Source organism: Anabrus simplex, chromosome 3, assembly GCF_040414725.1.
Source record: "Anabrus simplex isolate iqAnaSimp1 chromosome 3, ASM4041472v1, whole genome shotgun sequence".
NCBI classification, from domain to species: Eukaryota; Metazoa; Arthropoda; class Insecta; order Orthoptera; family Tettigoniidae; genus Anabrus; species Anabrus simplex.
The window spans coordinates 194521309-194548846 of NC_090267.1; the positions used below are offsets into that span (position 1 = coordinate 194521309).

The window sequence follows — 27538 nt, forward strand, 5'->3', positions numbered from 1 at the left end:
ATTGCCAGAAGAGCATATGGAGGAGACATGGATTTTACCTCTGTGACTTCTGCATCAGTAGGCTACATTTTGAACCTAGTTTTTAGATTGCGATCAACTTTGTTTTCTTTTTGTTTTGTTTCCTATAAAATGTGAATGTGTAGGCCTACCATACAGTTAATAATAATTGGTGACTTATGATACAAGTATAAAATTAATAACTGGAAAAGAAAGAACGGAAGACACCTGGAAAAACAAAATTATTTAATATTATTAGAGGTATATGGGAAAAGAAATGTGAAGAAAGCAGAGATAATTACATGTAGTTAAGGAAGAGGTATCCTGGATTGTACAACTTAGTTAAAGTCCAGGAAATACCTCATAAGGATAATGTATACTTTCAAAGAAATACTATACGCGCACTTTATCTTGAGCCCGGATCTCCATAGTAACGAATGGGAACTAGGGCTCAAGAAAAAGTGCGCGTACTATACCTAAGTAACTATTAAAGAATATGTCTGTGGTAGTAAATTATAATTGAATGAGGTATCAATGTCATAGTGTGTTGCATTTCAAAATCGAACAAAACCAGTGGCATGTGATAGCAATGGATGCGATGATCGGACGGTCTCTAACCCATGTTGGTGGTCATCCGTGACTGGGGGAGGGTGTTGTCTGTTCTTTGTTTTCATATGTCATGTGTAGTTAAATATGTTTGATTTCCTGTAATTAATAATTCTGGTTGCATGCGAGTGCAATGGTTGTAGTGGGCGGATATTCTCCCCCTCTCCGGTTGGTGGTAATCCGTGACTCGGGCGGGGGTCTGTTCTGTGTTTTTCTTCGCTCATATGTGGTAAAAATGAGCTTTGTATGATAGCAATGGATGCGATGATTGGATGGTCTCTCTCCCATGTTGGTGGTTATCCGTGACTGGGGGTGGGGGGTGGGTGGGTTTGATTTCCCGTAATTAATAATTCTGGTTGCCTGTGAGCAAAATAGTTGTGGTGGGTGGATGTTCTCCCCCTCCCCAGTTGGTGGTTGTCCGTGACCGGGGTGGGGGGGTCTGTTTGCAGTTTTTGTTTGCTCATGATAAGAATGTATAATACATATGAGTATGCAACATATACTAACATTATCTTTTAACGAATTGGAATATCTTTGGATTTTTTGTTTCTTGTTTTTGTTTGTAGTACGTTCAAATCTAACTACATGTAATATTTTAGATTACAATAAACGAATACGCTCTCCCCAGTTGGTCATCCGTGACTGGGAGAGAAGTGTATTCATTCATAATAACTAGAAAGTTATTGGTATGCTGTTTGGTCATGCAGAACAACCACAAATTTCTCTACCGAACAAGTTGGCCGTGCGGTTACAGGTGCGCACCTGTGAGCTTGCATTCAGAAAATAGTGGGTTCGAACCCCACTGTTGGCAGCCCTGGTTTTCCGCGATTTCCCATTTTCACACCAGGCAAATGCTTTGGCTGTATGTTAATTGAGGCCTCGGTTGCTTCCTTCCCACTCCGAGTCCTTTCCCATCCTATTGTTGTTGTAAGACCTATCTGTGTCAGTGCGATGTAAAGCCAATTTAAAAAGTCTCTGTGAATATTTTCAAACGCTTTTGACTCCCTACTGATGTTCTGCAAGATATGTCAACTGCTAATTTGAGATATTCCCTCCAAATTATATAACATTGTTTGTATAAATTTAAAAAGTAATTTGAATAAATTGAATATTGCAACTTCTTTAAAAATTACAATACAAATATCTATTGTCTGCAGAGATTTAGGAGGCAGAACCAGACCATATAATAAGGATCAGAGATTAATTAGTAGGCAGTACCAGGACCATATACGATAGTAAGGATTGGCCCATTTCTTTTATGCAAGTGCTGCCGCCTTGTGGCTGCCAGTCAGAGGCTGTGATGTCACTAGCCAGACAAGTTACGGTCGCTGCAATTGGTAACTAGCTGCGACTTCCTGTGTTCTGTTCTGTTCTGTTGTTTACCAGTTCTGTGCGAACACTGTACCTTTAAGTGTTGAAGTTTTTGTAATCTTGTGTTTGTAGATATTTATAATGCATTAACTGTTGGTGAGTTTCATGTAACAGTGTTGCTCTCATTAATATGTTCGAAGTGGCAGAATGAGTTGTTGTATGGTAGCTATGTGTAAAAATGATCCTCGAAAGACAAACAATATCAGAATAGATCAGTTCTGAGGGAACCCTGCACCCATTTTGTGATCTCATGTTCGTAGATATTTATAAAGCATTAACCTTGAGTGAGTTTCGTGTAGCAGTGTTGCTGTCATTAATTTGTTCCGAGAGGTCGAGCAAGTTGATGTGCCTTAGCTACGTGTAAACATTCTCGAAAGACAAAAAAAAGTGGGAATAGAACGGTTTATCACAGGTTGACTAAATGTAAATGACTGGACTCAGTTAATTGTAAAAATGCATATGTATACAACGAACTTTTTTCCTACCTCGCCGCACAGTTTGGATCACGTAGCTGTCATCTTGCTTTCAGGAGATAGTGGGTTCAAACCCCACTGCCGGCAGCCCTAAAGATGATTTTTCATGGTTTCCTATTTTCATGCTAGGCAAATGCTAGAGCTGTACCTTAATTAAGGCCACGGTCGCTTCCTTACCACTCCTAGTCCTTTCCCGTCCTATCATTGCCATAAGACCTATCTGTGTCAGTGCGATGTAAAGCAACTTGTAATAAAAAGAAATTTCTTCCTCTGATTATGATGATGACTTGAAAAATAGTTTATGAGGAAAATATTGAAGTTAAGTGCTATCTCATCTCTGAAACTACCAGGTCATGCAGAACAACAGGATACAAGTAATTCAAATTTGCCTTTGCAACTTAAAGTAATAAAAAAACTTGTTTAGCTGCCCTGGAAAGACTAGAATATGTAAGCCCCTGGAAATCACACATAGAAACAGAAGATTCTTTCCCGGATATCTCCACTCAAGAAGTGAATGAGGGCTGTGTTCACTGGATTCGTTACGACCAATTACTTGAAGAAAATGTATCTTTAAAGAAAGCAGTTCACGCTATGAAAACAAACTTGAATGTTCTGAAAGAAGAACAACGGGAATATTGTAAAATAATTACTGGTAAAAACTGGAATAATTGCAAGCACATTCAGAAGTATGTTGGTAAAACACAATAATTAAAATGAGAACTATGCATCGTTAAATGCATGTACAAAAAAAAAAAAAAAAACCATCATTTGACGAACTTACTCATCTGACTGTTCACACCTATGCAGATGCAGTCACTGACATGTGGTGGAAAAAATACTCTATAGAAAAGCGAAGACATCTCCCATTGAGTAATGATAAGGGAATTATCTCCTAAAACCTACAATTTCTGGAAGGGCAAGCTTCGATTCCCTTTGCCCTCATCAACAACTTTAAGTAGGTAGTGTGCGAAGTTTACTTGTTGTCCCGGTATTCTTGATAACGTACTGAAGTTGGTGTCAAAATGTAGTGAAAATTTACCCACAGCAGTGAAACTTTTATTTTCTGAGCTTTGAAGAAATGCACTTAAACAGCAAGTTGTTAATGATGTTGGAGTGAATCACATTTATTTTTGGTCCCCATTCAAAAGTTCAGGTAACATTAATCAGAGGACTGTATGTTCAGTGGAACAGCCTGTGTGTTTTGATTTTGATAAGACTATGAATCGGTAATTACTTTTCAAGATCACCACCATTATAAAATCTTGAGGAATTAAAATATTAACCATTGTTTCTGATTTAGGAGGCTGCAGGACACGGTGGAAGGAACTTGAAATATCAACACAGAACACGTATTTTATTAATCCTGCAGATTCTGTAAGGAAGGCATGGGTTTTTTGCAGACATACTTCATTATATCAAACTTTTAAGGTGGTGGTGATTATTGTTTTAAGTGGAAGTACAACTAGGCAACCCATTCTCTATTAACATTAATCAGGGGGAAAAAAATGGAAAGGATCAGACACTTTGAAAAATGGCATCTAACAAAGAAAAACAAGTGCCACGGAGGGCATGAAAATGAAAGATTCCCTAGGCTTTGAATGCTCTAATACCATTGGAGTCGGGATGGAACAATAGTTGACCAACGTAGGTTGTATAGAATGGATGAAAGTGAGGAGCCTGGTACAAGTATGTTAATGCAATGCTGGACTCAGCTAAGGGCCCTGTGGTTGAAAAACATTTAAGGAACCACTTTCTGGATGAAGGAATCGTATTGGAAGATGGTACAGACATAAATGTGGGAATTTTGACTGCTGGGTTGAAGGAAAGCACTGGTGAATGAACTGTGCCACGAACTCGATCCTTCTTTTCTTACTATAAAAGGGAACGAAAGATACCGGTAAGATGTTGGACTAGAAGTATATAGGCTACTGTACATTTATGAACTGCTTTTTTAGAAAGCTATTAGAATGAGGACTTTGGTATCATAATTCGTTATCAGTATAGTAGTATGATGTAGCTGTAGCATGAATTAAGCCAGACCAGAAACCTTGTACCTGGCTTATGGTAGCTGCCCAGAACTGTCAGACTCAGGATGTTACGTATTGCTTCAGCAAGGCGAAACATTTCAGGCTGCAGTGAGCCATCCCTTATTATATGGTCCTGGGGTGAACCTTTGTGGTTTCCCTAGTATTAAGGCAGCTATCTGTAGTGGATTTTCTCTCTCCCCATGGCAACTATGAAAAACTAGTTTTAACTCATAATATACCAAAATTACAAACATAACAAATGCAAAATGTTTGATCCCAATGTATAACTATGCAAATAACTACAATCTGTTCTTCACTTTCCTCCTGCATAATTTTTGTCTATCCAGTGTTTATCCAACTTTTCCCCTTGAAACACTGGTAATTATGTTTTGATTGCTCTTTGTGTTTATATTTTCTGTGAGAAAATTCATAAAATGTTGATTGTAGGTTTTTTATGTTCTGTTTCTCATCTTTGATGTTTTTTTTTTGAATTTACAGAGCCACCTGCAGCACCTGAGAAAAGTGGAAACCTGAGAACTCCGTCTTCGGACAAGATTTCTCCTGGAAATTCCGGGCTTACAGAAAGTAGAGATGGTGCTTTTGCTCAATCGCAGGATGTTGTGAACATTTCAAACCAGCCCCTTCCAGTAGGTGCATCATCTTCCTCATCAAAAGAAAATAAGGGGCTAAGAGGTTCAATTGTTCAAAATTATAGTGAGCAAGCATCAAGGCAGTTAAATGGTGCCAAGCAGATATTGCAAGGAAATGCAGATATCCAGAATGGAAAAGTAAGTGATGGTATCGAAACTGAAAAGGGAGATCCAAAACCGTTTTCATTAAATGAGAAGAAAACGGAAACACATTCCAGTAATGGCATTCCCAAGAAGTTCAATGGCACTCGTGATAATCCTGCAGTAAATAGCATTCCTGTTAAACCTGCAGGAAAATCTGCAACTCCTGGGTTAACAGAGAGTGTAGAAGGAAAAAACCCATCAGGATCTAACTTTAATCCATCAGCACCATCTGTACAGATTCCAGATGAACCCAATGCTTTTCCTTCTTCGAATATTGATAATACAAAGCAACATATACAAGGTTCATCTGATGATGGGCTACAAAGTGGTACTCTACCTGTAGCTACTGAAATAGTACCAAAACCAATCCAACCGCAAAATATTGGAGATGAAATACAACCCGCACAGCCATCAGATACTGCAAGTGTATTAGGAAAGAATACATATCCAGGTACAGATAGAGAGAAAGCGCAACCTCCTAATCAGGAAAAGGTATCTGAGAATAAACCAGAAATAGATCGGAAAGTACCTCCTCCTACTACTGTGTCGACAGAAAACTTGGACAAGACGGTGAAGATGGATTCATCTGTAGTGACTGGAATATCAAATCCAGCAACTGTCAATCAACTTCAGGATACAGCTCAGAGGGACTCGATAGATGAAGCCTATCCTGAAACAGATCGTATAGATACTCTTGATGAAGATGAAGATGTTAGTAATGGATTTGAAACTGCTGTTCCAGAAGATAATGGCAAGTTGTAACACATTCTAAAATATATTCACTATGCATGATTTTTATTTAAAAACACAGCATTTAATTCGGGACTCGTATCCTCAATGGTGTAGGGGTAGAGCGCTTGTCTCTTATCCAGAGGGCCAGGTTTTTCCTTGTTTGCCCAAGGATTTTAATCCTGGACTGAGAGCTGGAAGAGGGTTCACTCAGACTTGAGAGACCAACCGAGTAGTTGTTTGATATGAGAAGCAGCAGACCTTGTCTTGTAAGGTAAACAATACGGCTGAGGATGTTTTCATGTTGACTATGTGGCACTCCAGTATCTGCTCGCCAGCAGTTATCTTTGCAGGCTAAGGCCATTAATAGACTGTAGGCTATGTGGCATGGGTTAGTTTCCTCTACAGAGAAATATAGCAAACTTGAAAAGAAGCTTGGCGGTTGGAGCAGGACAATATACTGTGAAACCTTGTTAGTGCGTTCCTCATTAACATGTTTTCCCGGTTAGCATGCCGTAAATTTGAAGTCCCGATTCTCATCATAATAAATCTATATAAAAATACCTCACTTATTGTATGACAAATTACCACTTAGTTAAAATAAGTAAAAAAAAAAACAAACAACGGTTCCACCTGATCAATACTGCTTATTTGCCTTAGGCAAATTAAAAATTGTAGAATGTGTTTCATCTACATTGTAGACATCCTCAGCTTACATGTGTTTAGGCGCGTTGTATAATTAAGAAGGACACACACATTAAAAACATTAAAATATTTTAAACTTAATTATACTAAAAAGTATGTGTCATGGAAAAAGGGGAGGGTGGGGTTATGGATGGAAAGGGAATATTGTACGTTTACTAATTCTCACTAAAATATCTTGTTAATAAAAATAGCTTGAGGCTATAAAGTTTGCCATAGTCACTCTTCATGTGTTATGTAAAAACTTCTTGATAACATTTTCGTAGCAAAATTAGCTACATTCTCTAAGTGTACAATTATTTGGTGTCCTTCTTTAGAACACTATTATTGTTGCTGTTGTTGTTGTCGTTGTTGTGTTTAAAAGGGAGCTTCTAACTTTGCCATTGTCCTGTTGAGAAATTGTGCGACTGTCTTATATTTAAGATTAAATTCTAAATGAATTTATTTATATGAAGTCCACCTGTTCAATACACTTCTGCCTTTTAATAAAGGGTCTGCTTAAAAAGTTACATAGTTGTTAAAAAAAACTACCTAGGATGTTTTAGCCTAGTCTAGAGGTCATCATCAGCTAGAATAACATAAAGAAGTAAGACATATAACAAAAAAGTGATAAATAAAAATCCAAGATGAAATACAAAAAAAAAAAAATGCAACAGTGGTTTATGTTAAAATGTACATAGCTTTAATATTACAAATACACTCAACAAATAAAATGGAAATCTGTTAAAAATGTACATGGATTCAAACTTGGACAAATTAAGTTGTAAGTGTAGGTCCAACCATATTTAACCCCTATGCACCCGTAAGTGGACTGGTACGCGCTCGAGCGCCTGGGCCAGGACTCCACAAGCGGACTGGTACCCCGGGATGCAAAGTTGCATATTGGAGACATTTGTGACATCTGTTGGCTTTTTCTGGAAACATTTCTAATTGAAATCTGTTCTTGGTGTCTCAAAGTGTCACCAGAGTGCTCTGGTATGCTTCTTTGGCAAAAGAATTGATTAAAATATCAATCGAGAAATCTGTATTCTGTTGTTGACAAGATGGCTGAGAAGAAAGTTGCTTGCTCGTGCGAAATGCTCAGTAATAGCGAAATTCAAAGCTTATTTGATGTTTTAGGCTATGATTTCAGCAGTGTTAGTGAGGAAGAAGTTATTAGTAATTCTGGGCATGAATGAACATGAAATATATCACCAGAGATCTTTAGCGTAGTAATATCGTACGACGTGGAATGCCGAATGAACTTCCTCCCGCCCCTCAAGATCCGATTGCGACTGCCGGATTTGAACCTACGATCTTGGTACCTGGATGTGAACACTTTACCACTGATCCTCAGACTGAATAATAATAATAATAATAATAATAATAATAATAATAATACATCGAGTGAGACATACGGCTGTAAGTTCGTATTTGGTGTATAGGTCTGAATCTCATCATTCGCTTACTCATGATTTGTTTCCCATTAGTTCCTTATTTCCAAATCAGGCAAATGTTAGGCTCATATCGTATAATTAAGGCCATAACACACACTAAAGAACTTCCGAGGTGAGATAAGTTAATGAAAAATTTAAGAATTCAAAGGGATTTTTTTGTGTGTGTTATATTTCTGTATTGTTCTGTTTTTTGTATCATGAGCAATAGTGTGGAATTTCTCAATAATATAAAACAGGTCCCGTGATAATGCGCACAGTCGATCACCCACTATACTGTTTTAACCAAAAGCTTGCAACACCCAGATTGCATACTAAAAAGTTGGCGGATTCTTAGCATTGTCAGAGCAAAGGGCGGGTGGGTGCATATGGGTTAATACAATATTGTTGGCATGAGGAAATATTTAAAGAATTGTGAAGACATATCTTGTTCTAATTTGTCATGTTTCTGGAAACGGAGTTAAGTTTCTGACAAGTCTGTTATATTGCATCATGGAGAATACAAGTACAGTATAGCCAGAATGTCCTCTTTCTTCTGGCTGCTTGTATAGATCAGGTTGGATCGATGTTGACTTCCAACATTGTATTAAATACGGTTGGAACCATACTTGCAACTTAATGCGTCCAAGTTTGAATCCATGTACATTTTTAACAGATTTCCAGTATATTTGTTGAGTGTAATTTTAACCCTTTGGGGTCCAATTGATTTTCTGATTGCATCCTGCACAGGTCCAATTTGACATTAGGCAAATATGGGAAGGAAGCACTCACATAAGTAAAAAGCTGAATTTTTACATTAATAATATGAACTGCAAATTTATTTATTATCAGTCAAATTAACCACATTATCAGCAATATTTTTTCAAAGTATGGTACTTCCAGAAGCATTTGTTCGGGTGTAGTCCTGGGTTCCCGGGACAGGTCTCTCAAAAAAATTGTCTCCTTTCTGCCTCCTTTCACGTTCCTGTCCTAACACATGGCACAGTCCTTGCTTTTTTGTCCTCACGAGCATCTATGATGTGTAGCTTTCCGTTCAGTCGAAATTCTTCGTCACGGCTGCTCCATCGGCCACGCTTATGGGCATTTTTGTTCCGAACGTCCTCATCAAGCCCCTGAAAGACTTGTGATTCACCTCAGGCTTATTTTCTGCCTTTTGTTGCAAGTAATGTAGGTGAGAAACAAATACAGGCAGGCAAGCTTCACTCTCATAGTACTCATTTATGATTAAATGGGGGAACGAGATGGTGACAGCCATGAGTTGAATTGAATAGAGCGGAATAGAAATCTCTGCCAAGAATATTTTTTCATTAGCAGAGTGGAATTGAACAGAATTATTAACATTTGTCCAACTTTGTTGATGAATATGATCTTTGGTTCCGCTGTTTGATGGCAAATGTGTATTAGCTCCAGCTGCAAAATCTGCTCAGCTGTTTCTTGCATATAATCAGGAAACTTTGTTTTGGAGTAGTTACTTACGAATAATGCTGTTTATTTTACAAAGGAAAACTTAAATTGAATTGAATTGAATTTAAATGCATCCTCCTAATTCAATTGAATTAGGAAGATACATTTAATTTCCTTTGTAAAGTGAAAACTGTCAATATGGAATGATTCTAATATCTTGTAATGAATAATGCTGTGACTGTGGGGACGGCACATAATACTTAACCTTGAATAGCCAGGGTATCTCTCCATCAATCTCTTCTTTCTTGAATTTGACTCTTCAGGGCCAAGCAGGATCAGGGATTGGGTAATGTGGTAAATGTGGTAGAATGCTGGGTGACTAGATCAAGTGATAATGGTATGTCAGCCAGAGACGTGCAAAAATGTCCTGTGCAATGGCATAATAATATGTGTATTAGGCAAGAGGATCGAGGTAAGTACATCCTGAACAAACATACACAATGTGCTAAACGTTGTGGCCTTGGTTTAGTTTATTCACAAACTTGGCAAATTGTGGGTGGACATTAGGCTAACAATCAAGTTTTCAAAGGAATTGTTTTAAATAACTGATGAGATAAGTCCCATATTTGCTTCCTGATTGGCACTATTTGAACATTACTGATGTGACAAATAGAAAATGACATCATGGGAAGATTTTGGTAATAACCTGGAAAGTGTAGGCCAAGCAACAGGGAAACCTTTCTGGAAAGTAATAAAGAATCTTAGGAAGGGAAAAAGAAATGAAGAGTGTTTTGGGTAATTCAGGTGAACTCATAACAGATCCCAGGAAATCACTGGACAGGTGGAAGGAATATTTTGAAAATCTTCTCAGCGTGAAAGGAAATGTTCAATCGCAAACAACTGAATTAATGGAGAGGATGAAGTTACACTTGATGGAGTGGAAAGGATGGTAAATGAACTCCATTCTCATAAAGCAACAGGAATAGATGAAATTAGACCTGAAATTGTAGAATATAGTGGAAAGGCAGGGATGATATAGCTTCGTAGAGTAATAAGATTAGCATGGAGTGTTAGTAAGATACTTTCTGATTGGACAAAAGCAGTAATTGTACCTATCTATAAGCAAGGAAACATGAAGGATTGCTGAAAGTATGGAGGTATCTCATTGATCAGTTTACCAGGCAAATTGTTTGCTAGCATCTTTGAAAGATGGATGCGATCAGTGGTTGAGAGGAAGTTGTATGAAAACCAGTGTGGTTACAGACCACAGAGGGGCTGTCAGGATCAGATTTTCAGTATGCGCCAGGTAATTGAAAAATGCTACGAGAGGAGTTGACAGTTACGGTTTTGTTTCATAGATATAGAGAAAGCGTATGACAGAGTACTGAGGTAAGAGATGTTTGCCATAGTGGGGGACTATGGGATTAAGGGTAGATAATTAAAATCAATCAAGGGCATTTGTGTAGATAATTGGGGTGATATAATTGATGGTAGTATGAGTTCTTGGTTCAAGGAACTTATAGGGGTTAGACTAGGCTGTAATCTTTCACCCTTGTTGTTCATAGTTTACATGGATCATCTGTTGAAAGGTATTAAGTGGCAGGGAGGGATACAGTTAGGTGAAAATGTAGTAAGCAGTCTGGCCTGTGCTGACGACTTGGTTTTAATGGCATATTATGCTGAAAGCCTGCAGTCTAATATATCGGAACTTGAAAATAGTTGCAATTAGTATAATGTGAGAATTAGCCTCTCCAAGACTAAATTGATGTCAGTAGGTAAGAAATCAAAGAGAATTGAATGTCAGATTGGGGTAAAAGCTGGAACAGGTAGATAATTCCAAGTATTTAGAATGTGTAATCTCCCATTATGGTAGTGTAGTAAGTGGGATTGAATGATCAACAGAATTCTGTGAGAAGTCAGCTTCCGGACGAAACTATCTTTACATCGGTCCGTTTTCAGGCCAACTTTGCTGTATGGGAGTGAAAGCTGGGTGGACTCAGGATATCTTATTTATAAGCTAGAAGTAACAGACTTGAAAGTAGCGAGAATGATTGCTGGTACAAGCAGGTGGGAACAATGGCAGGAGGGTACTTGGAATGAGGAGATGAAGGTTAAGTTGGGAATGAAGTTGATGGATGAAGCTGTACGCATAAACTGGCTTCGGTGGTGGGGTCGTGTAAGGCGAATGGAGCAGGATTGGTTACCTAGGAGAATAATGGACTCTGTTATGGCAGGTAGGAGAAGTAGAGGGAGACCAAGATGATGATGGTTAGACTCAGTATACGAGGCCACAAAACTATTTAAAAATAGAGGATTGTGGTGGCGTTTAGTAAATTCACAGAAGCTTTCAGAAATGCTGAATGACATAAGTTATAATGAAAATGTATTCTGCATGAAATCAGTTTTATATCTTTACTAGCATGTGCCCGCGGCTTTGCCCGCGTTTAGTAATTCAACCATTAGATGTTGCTAAACTCTTTATTTAAAAGCAAATTAAAGCATTATATTTATTAACTCACATCTTTTTGGCGTAAATTGCATGAAATATATTATTTTTATTATATTGTTATTTTTAGTGTTTATGATACCGGGTTGACGGGTGGTACAAATAATATTAAAACCATGTAAAAGACCATGTTACATAATACAAAATATATTGTTTCCTTAGAGCTTCGGAATGAAATATAACAATTCCTTCCATTTAGAGGTAAGATGTATACTGTATTGTGTTTGCCTTTCGAACTCTTGCACAATCCACGTACAGCTGACAATGGCAAAAGCACAGTTTTCGAAGATGGAGTCCTACAACTTTAAGCGATTGTCTTATGTCAAAATTTTAAATTCTGTGTGTCGTAGATTTGACTGGGCTTCGCATACATACACACAAACACTTCCGAATATTGCGGGCTGATGGCTCCACGTGTCGCTGGCATGCTTCATTAATATTCGTCATCAGTTTCAGAACCGTGTTCATTGCAGAGGGAAGGATTCATATTCCTGAGAAGAATAATCGGTGCCACAATCGTCCACCCCAAGATATTCGAGGGTACTCCTGGTGACTCCAACTTGTTCAAAATCTCTGTCATGTAGTTGACAGCATCATCTGTATGACATGTCGAGATTTTTCAATTTATAGGAAACCGGATAATTCTTGTGAGTGTTGCATGTTGACGACGTTGACAGCTTCATGTCTTGGTGCAAGAATTGCTCTCAGGCACAGCCATGCGTCTTAGGTTAAAACCTGTGCCCACCTATGACAGTCCGACTTGTTGGCTGAATGGTCAGCGTACTGGCCTTCGGTTCAGAGGGTTCCGGGTTCGATTCCCGGCCGGGTCGGGGATTTTAACCTTCATTGGTTAATTCCAGTGGCCCGGGGGCTGGGTGTTTGTGCTGTCCCCAACATCCCTGCAACTCACACACCACACATAACACTATCCTCCACCACAATAACACGCAGTTACCTACACATGGCAGATGCCGCCCACCCTCATCGGAGGGTCTACCTTACAAGGGCTGCACACGGCTAGAAATGGCCATACGAAATTATTTTTACCTATGACAAACATTTTAGATCTTTGTTTGCCGTGGATTTGGCTGGGCATCGCACACATGAACACAGACAGACATCATGGATTGAAGGAAACTGGCTTCCTATTCCACAGACTTACAGTGGCATCCTGACTGACATATATATATATATATATATTATTGTTTATTATTATCGTCTATCTCGTGTCATATATGCTTCCTCTAAATGTATAAGTGTTCAACCCTTGTCCCCTTTCTCTATCGGGTTAGGGTATGAAGTGAGATGAAACTTCATAGCGAATTTTTACGACTGGATGACTTTCATGACGCCAACCTAATCAGGTGAGTTAATGTCATGAAATGAATGGCATTATATATGATAGTAAGAATGAAGAGGATGAAACCCGGCGCCGGTATATAGCCCACTCCTCTCGAATAGCACAAGACTTTACATCCCGATCCAACGGACAAATCACCATCAACAGCGTCATATCCCCTCGCACCATATAAGACCACAAACGGTTTCCTATGCCCTGGACGTAAAATGGCTCCTTGAATATTGTGTTCTCTACCTATCTTATGTGCGTTGCCTAGCGACAGCGACTCTATGCATTTAATCTTGGTGACAGCACGTTGGAGTGTCATATCCGAATGCACATTTTCCGATGGTTTTTCGTTCATAACTCGCCAACGAAAGCGAAAATGAAAATTCCGGCTTCGAGGTGCATTCGGATTCCCTTCCATCTACCTATGTTCAAAATGTCAGATCTCTGTGTGCTGTAGATTTTGCTGGGCATCGCTCACAGACAGACAGACAGACAAACACTCCCTTTTATTATTATAGATTGTCCCTGAACTTAATTTCTCTGCCTAAATAATGAACTTTCCAAAAAATAAATACAAGAAATATTAGTATACCTCTTTTATATGCCGTGAGTGTGTTGCCAGAATATGATCAGCAGGGAAAGAGAACTGTGGGGTGTCAAAAGTGTGAACCACTGGACTAGATTGGTATGGTTTTACTCTCTTCAGTGGTCTAAATCCCTGGTCAAAAGGATGGTAATCGTAGCATATTGTGTATCTACCCCAATGTATAATTCGGAACTCTGTGAGCATCACCCATTTGTTGACCCTTATACCATACATGCACAAATATTCCATGCATATTTTCCACATTTACCAAAGAAAAGGTGGGGTACATGTAGCAATGTCTGGGCTCGATCTGTGTAACGTCAGTGACTTGTTAGAAGGGAAGTGTGAAACACATGTTAGGCATGGCTACAAGTTTTTGTTATCGCTAGTTCACGGCTAAAGAGAATCTTAGGATTATTAAAGATGCAGAGAACATTAGAAACCATGCAACGGAATAAAAGTATGATGGCGGAGAAAGTTTATTTTCAAAACAGCGTGACTAAGGAATAAATAATTACAGGGAATTTCACAGCCAAAAGGCTGGACCTCGAAAAAAGACTTTTTGATTATGTAGATGATAAAGAGACAATATGGATATGGATATTTAGTTGCAAGTGAAATGTGCCAACTGACATCTTTAGCTATGGCTGCTAATCTGAGCTGGCTAACAAGATTTTTTAAAAATTTTAATGGAATAGGCTTCCAGGGAAGAACTAGTATCGCCCGATGGCTTCCAGGTGATTATGAAGAAAAGGTTCTTAATTTTCATGGCTATGGTATAAATTTGTGCTGAGAACATTCACAAATTGGTGACATGGACAAAACACTGGTCTATTTTGAATTGCCATTTGACAGCACTGTCAACAGGAAGGGGGAATCCTCCATGATGACAAGAACTGGCTGCAGTGGAAAGCAAGGTGAAGTCATGTTGTGTATAACTGACGATGGACAAAAGTTACCACTTTATGTAATATTTAAAAGGAAAACTATTCCGAAAGGATCAGTGAAAGGCGTACTGATGAAAGCGAATCCGAAAGGGTTGGTGAACAGTGACTTTGTGGTTGACTGGGTGATACATGTTAAGCAACGTTGTTCTTGCGTGCTGCCGAAATTATGGAATATGTTGGCCCCAAAGAGGTTCTCAATTCACACAACTCGAGAATGCAACAGAAGTTGCAACAAGGAAAAACTGATTTGGTGATTATCCCTGAAGACCTAATGTCCGTCCTCCAAGTGCTAGATGTGTATGTAAATGAACCATTCAAAGCAGCACTGAAATAGTGATACATGCAATGGCTGACTGATGATAAACACGAGTTTATGCAGAATGGAAGAGTTAAGTGGACGAATGTGACTTGTATTTGTAAGTAAAATGTGCACGGCACTCCATTCCATTGCCACTGGTGGAAAAAAATCCTTCAAAAAATGCGGTATTACAAATTTACTTGGTGAAACTGAGGATAGCACTCTGTGGGAAGATGGTGATGACAAATATGATATTTCCGCTAGTCATGACGATGAAAGTGAAGGGACCATGCAATACGTTACTTTAATATTTTATTACGCATAAGTAAGTACCGTTTTGGTATGGGGGGGAAAAGTAATTCAATATTTTAAACAATCATTTTTTTCTTTTACGTGTAAACCTGTACCTTAAAATACTTCTCAACATAAGTTCCAAGCACTTGTCATATGAAACCAGCTTCTGAATATCATCCAGATAGAAATCTAACACCTGATGTGCCAGCCACTGCAGCACGGTCATTTTTAGGTCGCCTTCATCATTGTGACGCTGATCTTCTAAATTCTTTTCAAGTGCAGGAACAAGTGATAGTCACCAATTCTTCAATAATTTCAGACAGTCGCCCACTACCCTTCTCGTTGTGACATTAGTATGGCCTTCTTTAAATGGTCTTATCCATTTTCTTCCCATTCTTTTGCTCATAGTGTATTCTCCACACACTTCACTAATCTGCCAGTGAATTTCAACAACTTTCATGTCTTTTGCATTTAGCAAACAAATCACAGCACATGCCGATACTCCACACTCAGATGGACTGTTAATTGTTAGAGGCATTTTCAATACGCACAAACAAACGTAAATATGAGTGAATGCTGCCATAAAGGCGTTTGTGGCTAGCCTACAGATGTACGTATTGAGTGCGCATGCTTTGAACGGCAACCGAAGTTCTGCAGCAACTATATTTAAAAACGGTACTTACTTAAAAAGCATGCTTCGTATTAGCATTGGATTTATAAAAATTGTAATTCGTATTCATTTTTTTCGGGTGCTTTTACAACAGCATGTGAAGATTATGACACGTTCCATTAAACAAATGTACGTTTTATTCAGTCTTAGAGTACGTTATTATGTTGGATTAATTTCTTGTAAATAAAACACAAATTAAAGCCAATGTTTTCATTTTATTTTTAAATTTCGCTCCTAAAATTAGGGTGTACAAATTAGTCATTGGCATGGAGTATTTGTGTATATAGAGCATTAGAATATTATGTATGCAAGTAGATTTAACGTCGTGAAACTGAAAGAAACCAGTGGCAGTTATATGATTGACTAGAATACAGTAAAATATATAATAATTATGCTAAAGAGCAGATTAATTTTCATATTACAGAATAATGATATTGGGTCGAAATATCATTGTTTCTTGCACCATGTATGAAAAATTGTAATATTTCATATAAATGAGAGGAAAAGTAATTATAATTTGTTTGTTTTGGCTATAACTACTTGTAGAAGGAATTCTTCTTTCCTGGCGTTTAGTCCCGCATTGGTGCAGGGTCCACTTTTAAACATACCATCCTCCACTTCCTGCGATCAAGGGCATTAGCTTCAGTGATACACAGAAGACGCATGTCTTCCTTGATGCAGTCCAGCCATCGCTTCTTGCGACAATCTCGGGATCAGGAACGTCGAGGATCAAAGGCTGTATGTATCGTTGAGTCTGCAGGGCTTCAGACGACATGATCATATCATTTAAAGCCACGTATACACTTGAGCATTCGCCCCGAATGAGCATGCGTTGCCGATGCGGGAATGCACAAGCACAACTCGCATGCCAATATGTTGAGCAAGTTTCCACTGTGTTCAGAGTTCGTCCAGACCGAGAACACCGTCTGTGTTTAGGTGTAGTGTAGTGTTTTGCCTGGCCTGAGGCTACAATTGTGAATCGAATCGAAAATTGATCGTCGCCAGTTATTGTTATATGTATTTATTGCATTCCTTGAAAACAAAAAGGAGAAAGCGGTGGTGGCAAAGGGTAAGAAGAGAGAGACAATGCTGAATTGTTAAAAACGATCGCACATGAAACAGAAGACAATTTTAAAAAATTTACGAGAATGTCATCCGAAGATTTTGAATGGATATTGCATAGTATCAAGGCTACGAATGAGAGAGAGGACACAGCATTTAGGAAAGCCATATCTGCCGAGGAACGCTTAGCTGTGACACTGCGATTTCTGGCTTCAGGAAGCATAGTGGAAGCAGTCAGCTCATACAGTTCGGGCTACCCCACTCGTCATCAACCGTCCACACTGAGCACGAACAGAGCATGTGCTCACTTTGAGGTACCGAGAACATTCGGATCTGGCTGAGGCATGCGGATCCATTCGGTTCGCCCTGTACTCATCTGAGCAAAACTGGGCAAACGCATGCTCATTCGAGGCGAATGCTCAAGTGTATACGCGGCTTAAGTCGTGCTTCTCTCATCTTCTTTGGGATAGGTGCAACTCCCAATCGCCTTTGGACAATTTTATTTCTGATATGGTCCAGTCTTGTAAGACCCAGTGTCCAACCTAACATTTTCATCTCCGTACCATGCAGAACCTGCTCATGCTTCTTAGTTGTAGGCCAACATTCTAATCCATAGAGTGCAACTGGTCGGACCATCGATTTGTGGACTTTTCCTTTCAGGCGGGTGGGAATTTTCTTGTTGCATAGCACACCAGTGACTTGATGCCTCTTCAGCCATTTAACATTTACTCGTGCTCGGGTGTCTGGTAATGTCTTGGTGATCACTGATCCAAGGTATTTAAATTGGTTAGCTTTAACAAGGTCTTGCCCGTCGATGCAAATACTACCAGCAGTCTGCAAGCCACATTGCACATACTTGGTTTTAATGAAGTTAAGGCGCAAACCATATTCCCCTAAACCGTCTTTCCAAATTTGCAGGAGATTTTCCAGATTCCTTCAGGACTGATCCGCAAGGAACACATCATCAGCATATAAGATGGTCCTCGGGTATGGCATCTGGATGTCAGCTGTTACTCTACAGTGCTAACAGTGCTGAACCGTGAAGAATCCCACCATTGATAGGAAATGAGGGTGAGATCCCTACCGGACAGCAAACCACACTGGTGACTTTGTCATGGAAAAGTTGGGTACGTCAGACATAGGCTTCTGGAACATTATGGGATGCTGGGCTTTCCGAATAAACTTATTTGGTATCCGGTCAAAAGCCTTTTCTAAGTCCAAAAAGACTAGGTGTAAAGGTTTGTTTTTCTCTCTATGTTTCTCCACCAGGAGACAGGCTGTACGGCTCCATAGCTAAATGGTTAGTGTGCTGGCCTTTGGTCAGAGGGGTCCCGGGTTCGATTCCTGGCAGGGTCAGGAATTTTAACCACGATTGGTTAATTTCTCTGGCACGGGGACTGGGTGTATGTGTCATCCTCATGACGCGAAGGTCGCCTAAGGGAGTCAAATCGAAAGACCTGCACCTGGCGAGCCGAACATGTCCTTGGACACTCCCGGCACTAAAAGCCATATGCCTAGAGGCATGATTTTTTCGCATTAATTTTTGAACAATTTCACGAGAAGGATGCTAATTTTTGCATTATTTCGTGAAATAGGTATTGCCGGTATCGCTTTAATTTCGCTTTAATTAAATTCTAATATATCTCGTTAATAGTTTCATTACTATCACTGATCGTTGATTGTTGAGGTTTAACTGATAGACTGTAGGGGAGAAGGGGGCACATTTGAACAAATTTTGAGAATTTTTTTTTCTTACTACCCAAAATATTTTATTCATCAAAATCACAACATTCTTGAAAGAGTAACATATTATACATAGTTTCAAATCGAATGAACCACAAAATTAAGTCTCTGATGCACCCTATTAATAGAAAACGATAAGGATGTAACATGTTCATAACTACCCCACCCCTGGGGTACCTTTGAACTACACATGGGGCACTTATGAACATACATAAATTGGTACAAAATACATCAATTATGTAAGATTTATGTTGTTTGAAGGACACTTTTCACTTGCTTACATAACTTTGTGCTTGCAGAAGTTGAAGTTCACACCGAAAGTTTTCAATGCTGCTCTGCGTGCAGTTCCACCTGAAGTATATGGCGGTGGAAGTTTGACAACAATACCATCTCTTTCAACTTCACTGATATTATCTATTTCCGGAAATAGAAATTTCCATGTCTCCCCGTACCTGCGCATGAATTTTATCTTATATGTAAGACTGTCGGATATTTCGATTACTTGACTTACAAACAACACCTTGTTTTTCTTTGTAGCGTATCGAATTAACAGAAAGTCACCTGTTAATATTTTTTCATTGTCTGCCATCTCAGGAGACCCCACGATTTCTTCAAATGTCTCAAAATCTGATTCATCGTGAACTGAAATATCCTCATCACTTTCACTGGACGATGAAAAAGTCAGTTGTTTCTTAGGTTTCTTCTGACTTCCTCGAAATTTGCTTTGATTGTTAGCCTCCCTGCCATATTTGTTCTTTAGAGCAGCCCTCGCTACAGTTTTCTCCTCAATTCAGTCTTTAACTGGGGTAGCTGTTAAAATGCGGGATTTGGCTTACTTTCTTTGCCTTTTTTCGCAACTAGGTCCAGCTTTCGGAAAGGGTCGAACATCTTCTGGTGAAAGGTTCTCCATTTGTGATCTTTGAGTTTCCTCGCAAGGTTTTCCAGTAGGCCTAGGTGTTCCAGGCCTGGTAGCAGAAGGGACAGAGTTCTCTGAAACAGTGACTTCCTCACTGGTAACGCATGATGGCTCGAAATCGTCATCACTGAAAGCAAGCCTAGAAAAAGGCCATATTCCTGTCTTAGAAAAAGCAGCAGTTATGTTCTTCACAGTGAAGGAAGCTTGAAAAGCAACATTCGTTAATGCTGCTAAGTCATGAATTGTTATTGTTTTATCAGGATTAGCAGTCATCCAGTCGTGCTGTGCGATTTGTAGCTTTCCTTTGAATGGCCCCATGACTCCTACATCTAGTGGCTGCAGCCGGTGTGTGCAGTGCGGGGGGCAAGTGACCAAAACCATACCATGCTCTCGGGCATAATGAATAGAATCTAGAGTGCAATGGGACTCGTGATTATCCATTAACAAAATGATAGGGTCTTCCTTCGAACACCTAGTAATTTTCTTGACATGCTCCAGTACCATTAAAAACAAAGGTCCTGTCATCCAGGTACTTCTAGGACTATTGACTAGGCCCAGGCTTCCAGGTGGTGCACCAAACATCAGTGAGTCAGCAAGTCTCGCCCTTGGAAAGACTAAAACAGGTGGTAAACTATTACCAACAGCATTGATTATCATACAAACTGTTATCATTGTTCCACGCTCTCCAGAAACTACTTGCCCAACCTGCTTCACCCCCACCTGTGCAACAACATTTGGAGACTGTACAACTGTAGATACCCCCGTTTCATCGAAATTCAAGATTCTGTCCGCACTGATCGGCACCCATTTAAGTGCTTGCTCATAATTGTCATAAAAGTCCATTACATTTGCTTTGTTGAACGCACTGGCTCTGGCGAGACTTGTATTTTCAGGCTTACGAAGAGCAAGTTTCTTATGTCGCTTCGTAAATCCCTGTACCCAGTCAATTCCTGCAATGTTGTTTTCATCCCAGGTATAGGTGGGCCGGCGTAAGGTTGCACATGACAGCTGCGCACAATGTTGGTCACACTGCAATGGCGCACGAAGCGATGTTGCCGCCGCAATAACAGCTGATTGCATGACATGTGAGTTTTTAAAAACATGGAAGAAATGTTTTAATATCATTGCGATGATACACAAAACAAATGAAATCCGCCGACAAAAATCAAACTTTCAACTCACCGATTATTTATCACACAAAATGATACGAGATGAATATACTACGAAATTCTTATTATCGCGATGTTAGAAAATACTAAAGAAATCGGTTGACACGGATCTCACTTTGAATACACCTAAATGTTAGAATAATATATACCGGCACTAACACAAAAGATTTCAAGTAAAATCTGTAAAATTTACGAAAATTCAGAATCCTTATTTTCATACCTGATTCATACACGTAGAGGCTCGATACCCTGCAGATCACTGCTATCACTACCGTCGTCTTCGTTGTCATCATCGTCTAGGCAGATCATCAACTCCTGACAGTCACTGATGATGCCATGTATTGCCATTGTCGAGTTAATGAATGTTGCGACATGGCTAACTTTCTTCATCCACAAAGCCGCATCCATTCGAGCAATACAATCCCGAAACAGTTCTTCCACTTCAGTAATTGTGAAGGACTTGTTATTAGTGCGTACCGGTACGTAATGTTTTACTTCACCCCATACCGTACCAATTTATTGAGGTTGAAGTGACAGTGGTACGGCAACAACCTAATAACCTCGTGCCCTTGTTCCTTCGCTACCTCGTCGACTAATTTAGTCATACACATATGCGCTGGGATATTTCTTTACTGCAGCCATTCCACTAACAGTTCTTTACTGGTGCTCGAAGGAGGGGTCTTGTTCATTATTACGGAGTGGTAAGGTACATTGTCCATAACAATGACAGAAGGGACTTTGAGCTGTAATCATCGTACGGTACCGTCTTTTCCTATTGCATCAGCCTGGAAATAATTAATTCCTGTTACAGGAGATAGCTTAATTCGTTTCTTCCCGAAGTGCTGTGAAATAAGTCCCTAATATCATCCCCATTTCCGCTAATGCTATGTACCCCAGTCCCTTTTTACTTCTATTTTTGGAGGCGGACACCTCTCTGAATAACAGTACGCTTTGAAAGCCCTAATGTTTGACGTATGCGTTCTACAATATGATCTGCAGGAACAGAGAGACGGCTGTACAAGTGTACGAATTTCCTCTCTCTCTCATACAACTCGCGAGTTCTCCGCACTAATTCTAATGCCTGACTATTAAGGGACACACCGCCACGGCGCAAAGAATTATCACTTCGCGTTTCATGACTATGTTGTCGTTTCCGAGACATCGCACTGCATTCGTTAAAATAAAACTTCACAATTATCTCACAATGAAAACAAAACTTTCATAAACGCGCGAATCACACCTGACCACGTGCTAGCGACGACAGACATAACGGCAACACTTCAATGCGGTAGTCAAGCTAGTTACAGATGGCACCACTATACTACCCATATTGCCAACAACAATCAACTGAAAATAGTTCGTATTTATTTTGTGGCTCGCTTAAGCCTTATAACTTTTATTAAATGCTCATATCTGTGTAAGCAAATAAAAGATATAAGCACTATACAGAATTAAATATGAATTAACATGAATAAAACGCGTAACTGTATCTGACATATAAAAAGTAGTAGATTGGTGATTCTGATTGACGGGTGACGTTCTTCATTTCATTTTTGTAGTGGTGCCAACATGACTTACAACTGTCAGGTGCAACCTTGTGCCGACGCACCTATAGTTGGATATTTACAGCCTGATTTCTTAGCATAATCATACGCGAACTGATGGATTTGCATGTAAGTCATTCCGTAACTAATTTTAGAGCACTTAACAATGTAATCTTGTAGCATTACCTCTTGATTTTCACTGAACACTTGCTGACTTGCATACCGCGAAGAAAACACACGAGATTTGTTTAGGTCATTCTTCTCCTTTTTAACTCTGTAGTACAATGCAGTGTGAGTCATTCCATATTTTGAAGCAGTCTCCCTCAACGAAAGACTTCTCTCCATGACAGCTCTTACAGCCTCCCTTATAACTTCCTCCGGGACATCCGGTTTGTTTCTCTTCTTAATGTACGTACGAACCATAGTTTTCCCCAGTTCTAAAATAAATTCAAACTAATCAGTAGAAGTTTTTTGTTATATTTTGCTTCATAAACATGTGTACTTACAGTACACAGTACAGGCAGTGTTCAAATCTACCCCGCAAGCAGCCATTAACTGTAACCTTAAATTCTGCTGAACAGCAAGACCTTGCAACAGCTTTGTTCTACTGGCATGCTTCACAACACATTAATATGTAGTACTGCAGAAACAAACTTACCTTTTATAGAACAACACAGTCACAAACACCTTACTAAGTTCAATTGGCAAATTTACTTTCAATGCAGCGTAATACTTATTCATTCACCCACACCAAACACAGCAAATGAATGGCGGGAAAACAAATGTCAGCTGAAGAGCAGGGGTGCCACTCTCAAATAATGAAATTAGATATTAGGACTTTCAATTGTTTGGCGAATTATTCAAATTGTTCAAATGTGCCCCCTTCTCCCTTACATACCTGGTACATACTTTTGAAGCCATTTTTCGGACTGCAGGGTCGTCTACCTTCTCCAGTGGGATGTTGGCTTTGAGTACCATCGCTGTTGTTTCGTGAATAAATTCTATTTTTTCACTCTTAGCTTTCTTTTGCATATCTAATGAGAGTTCCATTGTTGGCTGCCGTTTCACTGTTGGAGTGCTAAATTTACGTTTTGGATGTTCCTTATTTTTGAAACAATGTTTTGAGACAGTATCTTTTTTCTCCCACTCGATACAAACATTACAAAATTTACACATTAAAATATTGTTTTCCAAAATGTATAAACCTTCACTCGCAAACTATTTAGCTCTGCTGTGCACCGTAACACTTGTCGAGCGACCCATCTTCGCTATTGTCTGTGATCACTTTCTTAATTTTACCTTTTACCTGACCACGAAGCCGAAATACACCAGTCAATTCTGCTGCTTGTAGACGTCATTAGGGATTCCAGGATTGCACAATGCCGTGAAGAGACAGGCTGGGGTGGGATTACCAGCTACCACAAGAACAACATTCCAAACATTTCGTTTGGCAAGAATCCTGGAGCCAACCCCTTTTCTTTGATGCCATGTCTTAGAGATTTTCCAGAACATTGATGATAATATATTTCTTTCCTGTTAATGAATCTTTCTTCGCTCTTCCTTTTCTTTTCATACATAATCTTGGAACAAAATGTCAAGTTCGTTATTCACTACAGATTTCGCTGTAGTATCGCGCTTATTTTATTTTTTTTTCTATAAAATAATTTCCCGCCTTGTCAATACTTTATACACTTTATTCTATTTAATTACCATACATGTTTCGAGAGCCTCCGCTCTCTTCCTCAGCGGTGCCAAATACCAATTATCTTAGGACTATGTTTCATTGGTATCATATTTCAATTATATATTAAAATATATGAATTTTAAATTAGTTACAATATTACTATTTTTTCTTTAGCCTATTTACATTGTCATTTGTCATATATTTTACCAGAATGTTACCAATCATGAATGATAAAATCTAATTAAATTAATCTCGCTATGTTAATTTATGTCCTTATTAATATCTGAAAATAGTAACTCTTTCTTCATCTTCTATAAAATCTATGAAATTAGTCTCTACCTTGAATTATAAAATAACAATAATAAATAGCAATAAATAAAATCTAATTAAATTAATCTCTCTATGTTAATTTATGTCCTTATTAATATCTGAAAATAGTAAACTCTTTCTTCATCTTCTATAAAATCTATAAAATTAGTCTCTATCCTGAATTATAAAATAACAATAATAAATAGCCATTTTGTATTAAATTAATAAACTACATTTATGAAGTTAGTCATTTTTTAAAAATATTTCTTCTCTCTTCTTTCTTAACGTCTGCTTTAATTTTCTAGACTTCTTATGAATCAGAATTTTCTCCTCTTACTCTCTTCCAATTCCTTAAATAAAACCAAATAAACTAAAATTTTAGAGACTTTTTACGAAAAAGAAACGACGACTCAGATATTTAGAGAATTTTCATTTAGGTCTACTTACTTCATTCCTTTAATTTATCCGCAAATTGAAATGATGTGATGTTTGTCTGAACCCAAACAATATGTCCTCCTTCCCTCCTTGTTGCTACTTTGCTATTGGTTGCGCGATGATCTGCTCATTGTTTCTAACCGTCAAATTCCTTTAAATAAACAAACTAACAACCAACCTTTAGTGACGTGTTTTATAAAAAGACGATATCTTAGATATTCAGAGAATTGTGTTTTACTTACTTAGTTCGTCTTGTCAAATTTTAACCTTGCTCTCAATATATACTTGTGCTAGTTTGAAAACGAACGTGTTCTGCTCTCTGCTGTCAATGACCTTGTTGTGCTCGCTGCTACTAGTCGGTGTGCTGCCGGTTACGCAATGTAGGGGGTGGAGGGGAAGCGTACTTGTGGCTCGGAACTATTTCTTTCTCTCTCTCTTTCTTTCCCTCCTTATAAGATTGTATGCCAATTTGTACATCGCATTTTTTTCATTTAATGGTTCATTTAATTTGTTTTCATTATTGTTTTTTCTGATCAATATATATATATATATATATATATTTATCTTCTCCAGAACGTCCATTAGTTTTCCTTTTGTTGTCGTGTGCAGTATTACCATATCTTTGTCTATTTCCGTAAAATTATGATTGTGTTCCTCCATGTGTATAAAGTGTATAAAGTATTGACAAGGCGGAAAATTATTTTATAGAAATTTGTATATAAGTCAATACTGACCAAAATGGTGAAAATAATCAATATTGCGCTTATCGCAAAATAATTTAATTTTGCTTTAAAATGGCCTTATCACTTTAATTCGCTTTAATTAGCGAACATAATATCCATATTTTCTTAACCGGAAACATATGATTCGTAAAGATATCGCAAAATCGCTTCAAAACATTTTTTGTTGCATTTATCGTTAATGTGAAAAAATCATGTCTCTACATATGCCATTTAGTCTGGCTCCATGGCTAAATGGTTAGCGTGCTGGCCTTTGGTCACAGGGATCCCGGGTTCAATTCCTGGCAGGGTCGGGAATTTTAACCATAATTGGTTAATTTTGCTGGCACGGGGACTGGGTGTATGTATCATCTTCATCATAATTTCATCCTCATCACGACGCACAGGTCGCCTATGGCTGTCAAATCAAAAGATCTGCATCTGGCGAGCCGAACTTGTCCTTGGACATTCCCGGCACTAAAAGCCATACGCCATTTCATTTCAGGAGACAGGCTGTATGAATAGCGTCAATTGTACTGACCCTTTCACAAAGCCGCACTGATTTTTAGAAATTTGTACGATGTTTCATAGGTGACGATCAAGAATACGTTAAAAATCTCCATCGTCTGACACAAACGTATTGGTCGGTAATTGACGTAGAAGGAATTAAAAGTTGTAAATAATAGTCATATCCAGTAAGTAAATTGAAGGATGCACATGGCAAATACTGTGTATTCCAAGCTTTATCCATTGAACTGTTCCGTGTAGCCTCAACATATGTCAAAAGTAAATAATTTAGCCTTAGAATGATGTTTAAGGTACAGTGGTTGAAAATTTGATAATTATTTTTTCATTTGTCTCTTGAGAAGGATGCATGATAATTCTCAATTTGCTTAGAATAGAAAAACAGTAAAGTAGAAAACAGTATCATTCTCTCAATTATGGACCAATAAGTTACATTACAAAAGGAACCGGTTTTAAACAATTATAATATCTTCTTGTTTTTAAATCCTCAACTTTCTTGTGATGTTTTCCATCCTGTCTGTTTTTTATAGATACTAAACTTATTTTTTATTATTTCAGTTCGTCCTGTAGTTGAAGACTTGTTGGTTTCAGAAGAACGGGCTGTTCCTAAAGGTAAGTGAATGTGATACATCTTATTAAAGAGAAAGGTGAATAGGAATGTACACAAGTAAAAACAAAATGACAAGTTAGTGTGTGTTCTTGTACTGTGTGTACATTTACGGCTGCTTAATAAACAAACTGTGGATATTGAGTGTAAGGGCCAAGGAAAATACTGTGCAAGTTAAATGAAGAAACATGTAATACCAGTATAGTTGGACTGTTATTGGGCATTATAAATTTTCCAGCTAATTCCTGGTTGCCAGCGTTTTGCCCCATTGTGCTAAGTTGGGCTCATCAGTTCGTAAATAGCACACCTACCAAGACGCAGATGCAGGTTCAGGAGAACAAAATAAACCATTAACAGCATTATATAGGAATCATCTGAATAAACTTGTGAATTCCCACCGAACATTATCTCTGTCTCCGTCTATAATACACTGCATTTCCTGTGGTTTGTGGTCTAGCACAGCAAATGCGATGAGTTCGTCCATTTGAATTGCGCGGCTGGAGGTAACATAGTCACCTAATTTTCTCGAAAAGACAATTTTTCTTTGCCAATCTAATTGCACCACCCTTCTTTATACAACACGAAGAACATCCCTGATTACATCCTGTATAGCTGTTCTCAAGTGAAGTACTCCTTTCTC

The 27538-nt window shown here is 38.6% G+C and overlaps 1 protein-coding gene across 1 annotated transcript in view; it reads left to right on the top strand.

Annotated features, from left to right (window-relative positions):
* LOC136866140 (trans-Golgi network integral membrane protein 2) overlaps positions 1-27538 on the top strand; it is an 85637-nt gene that overhangs the window by 27782 nt on the left and 30317 nt on the right. Inside the window, exons 2-3 of the mRNA XM_067142841.2 lie at positions 4973-6019; positions 26850-26903. Of these exons, the coding sequence (XP_066998942.2) occupies positions 4973-6019; positions 26850-26903 (1101 nt within the window). The remainder of the gene's footprint in view (positions 1-4972; positions 6020-26849; positions 26904-27538) is intronic.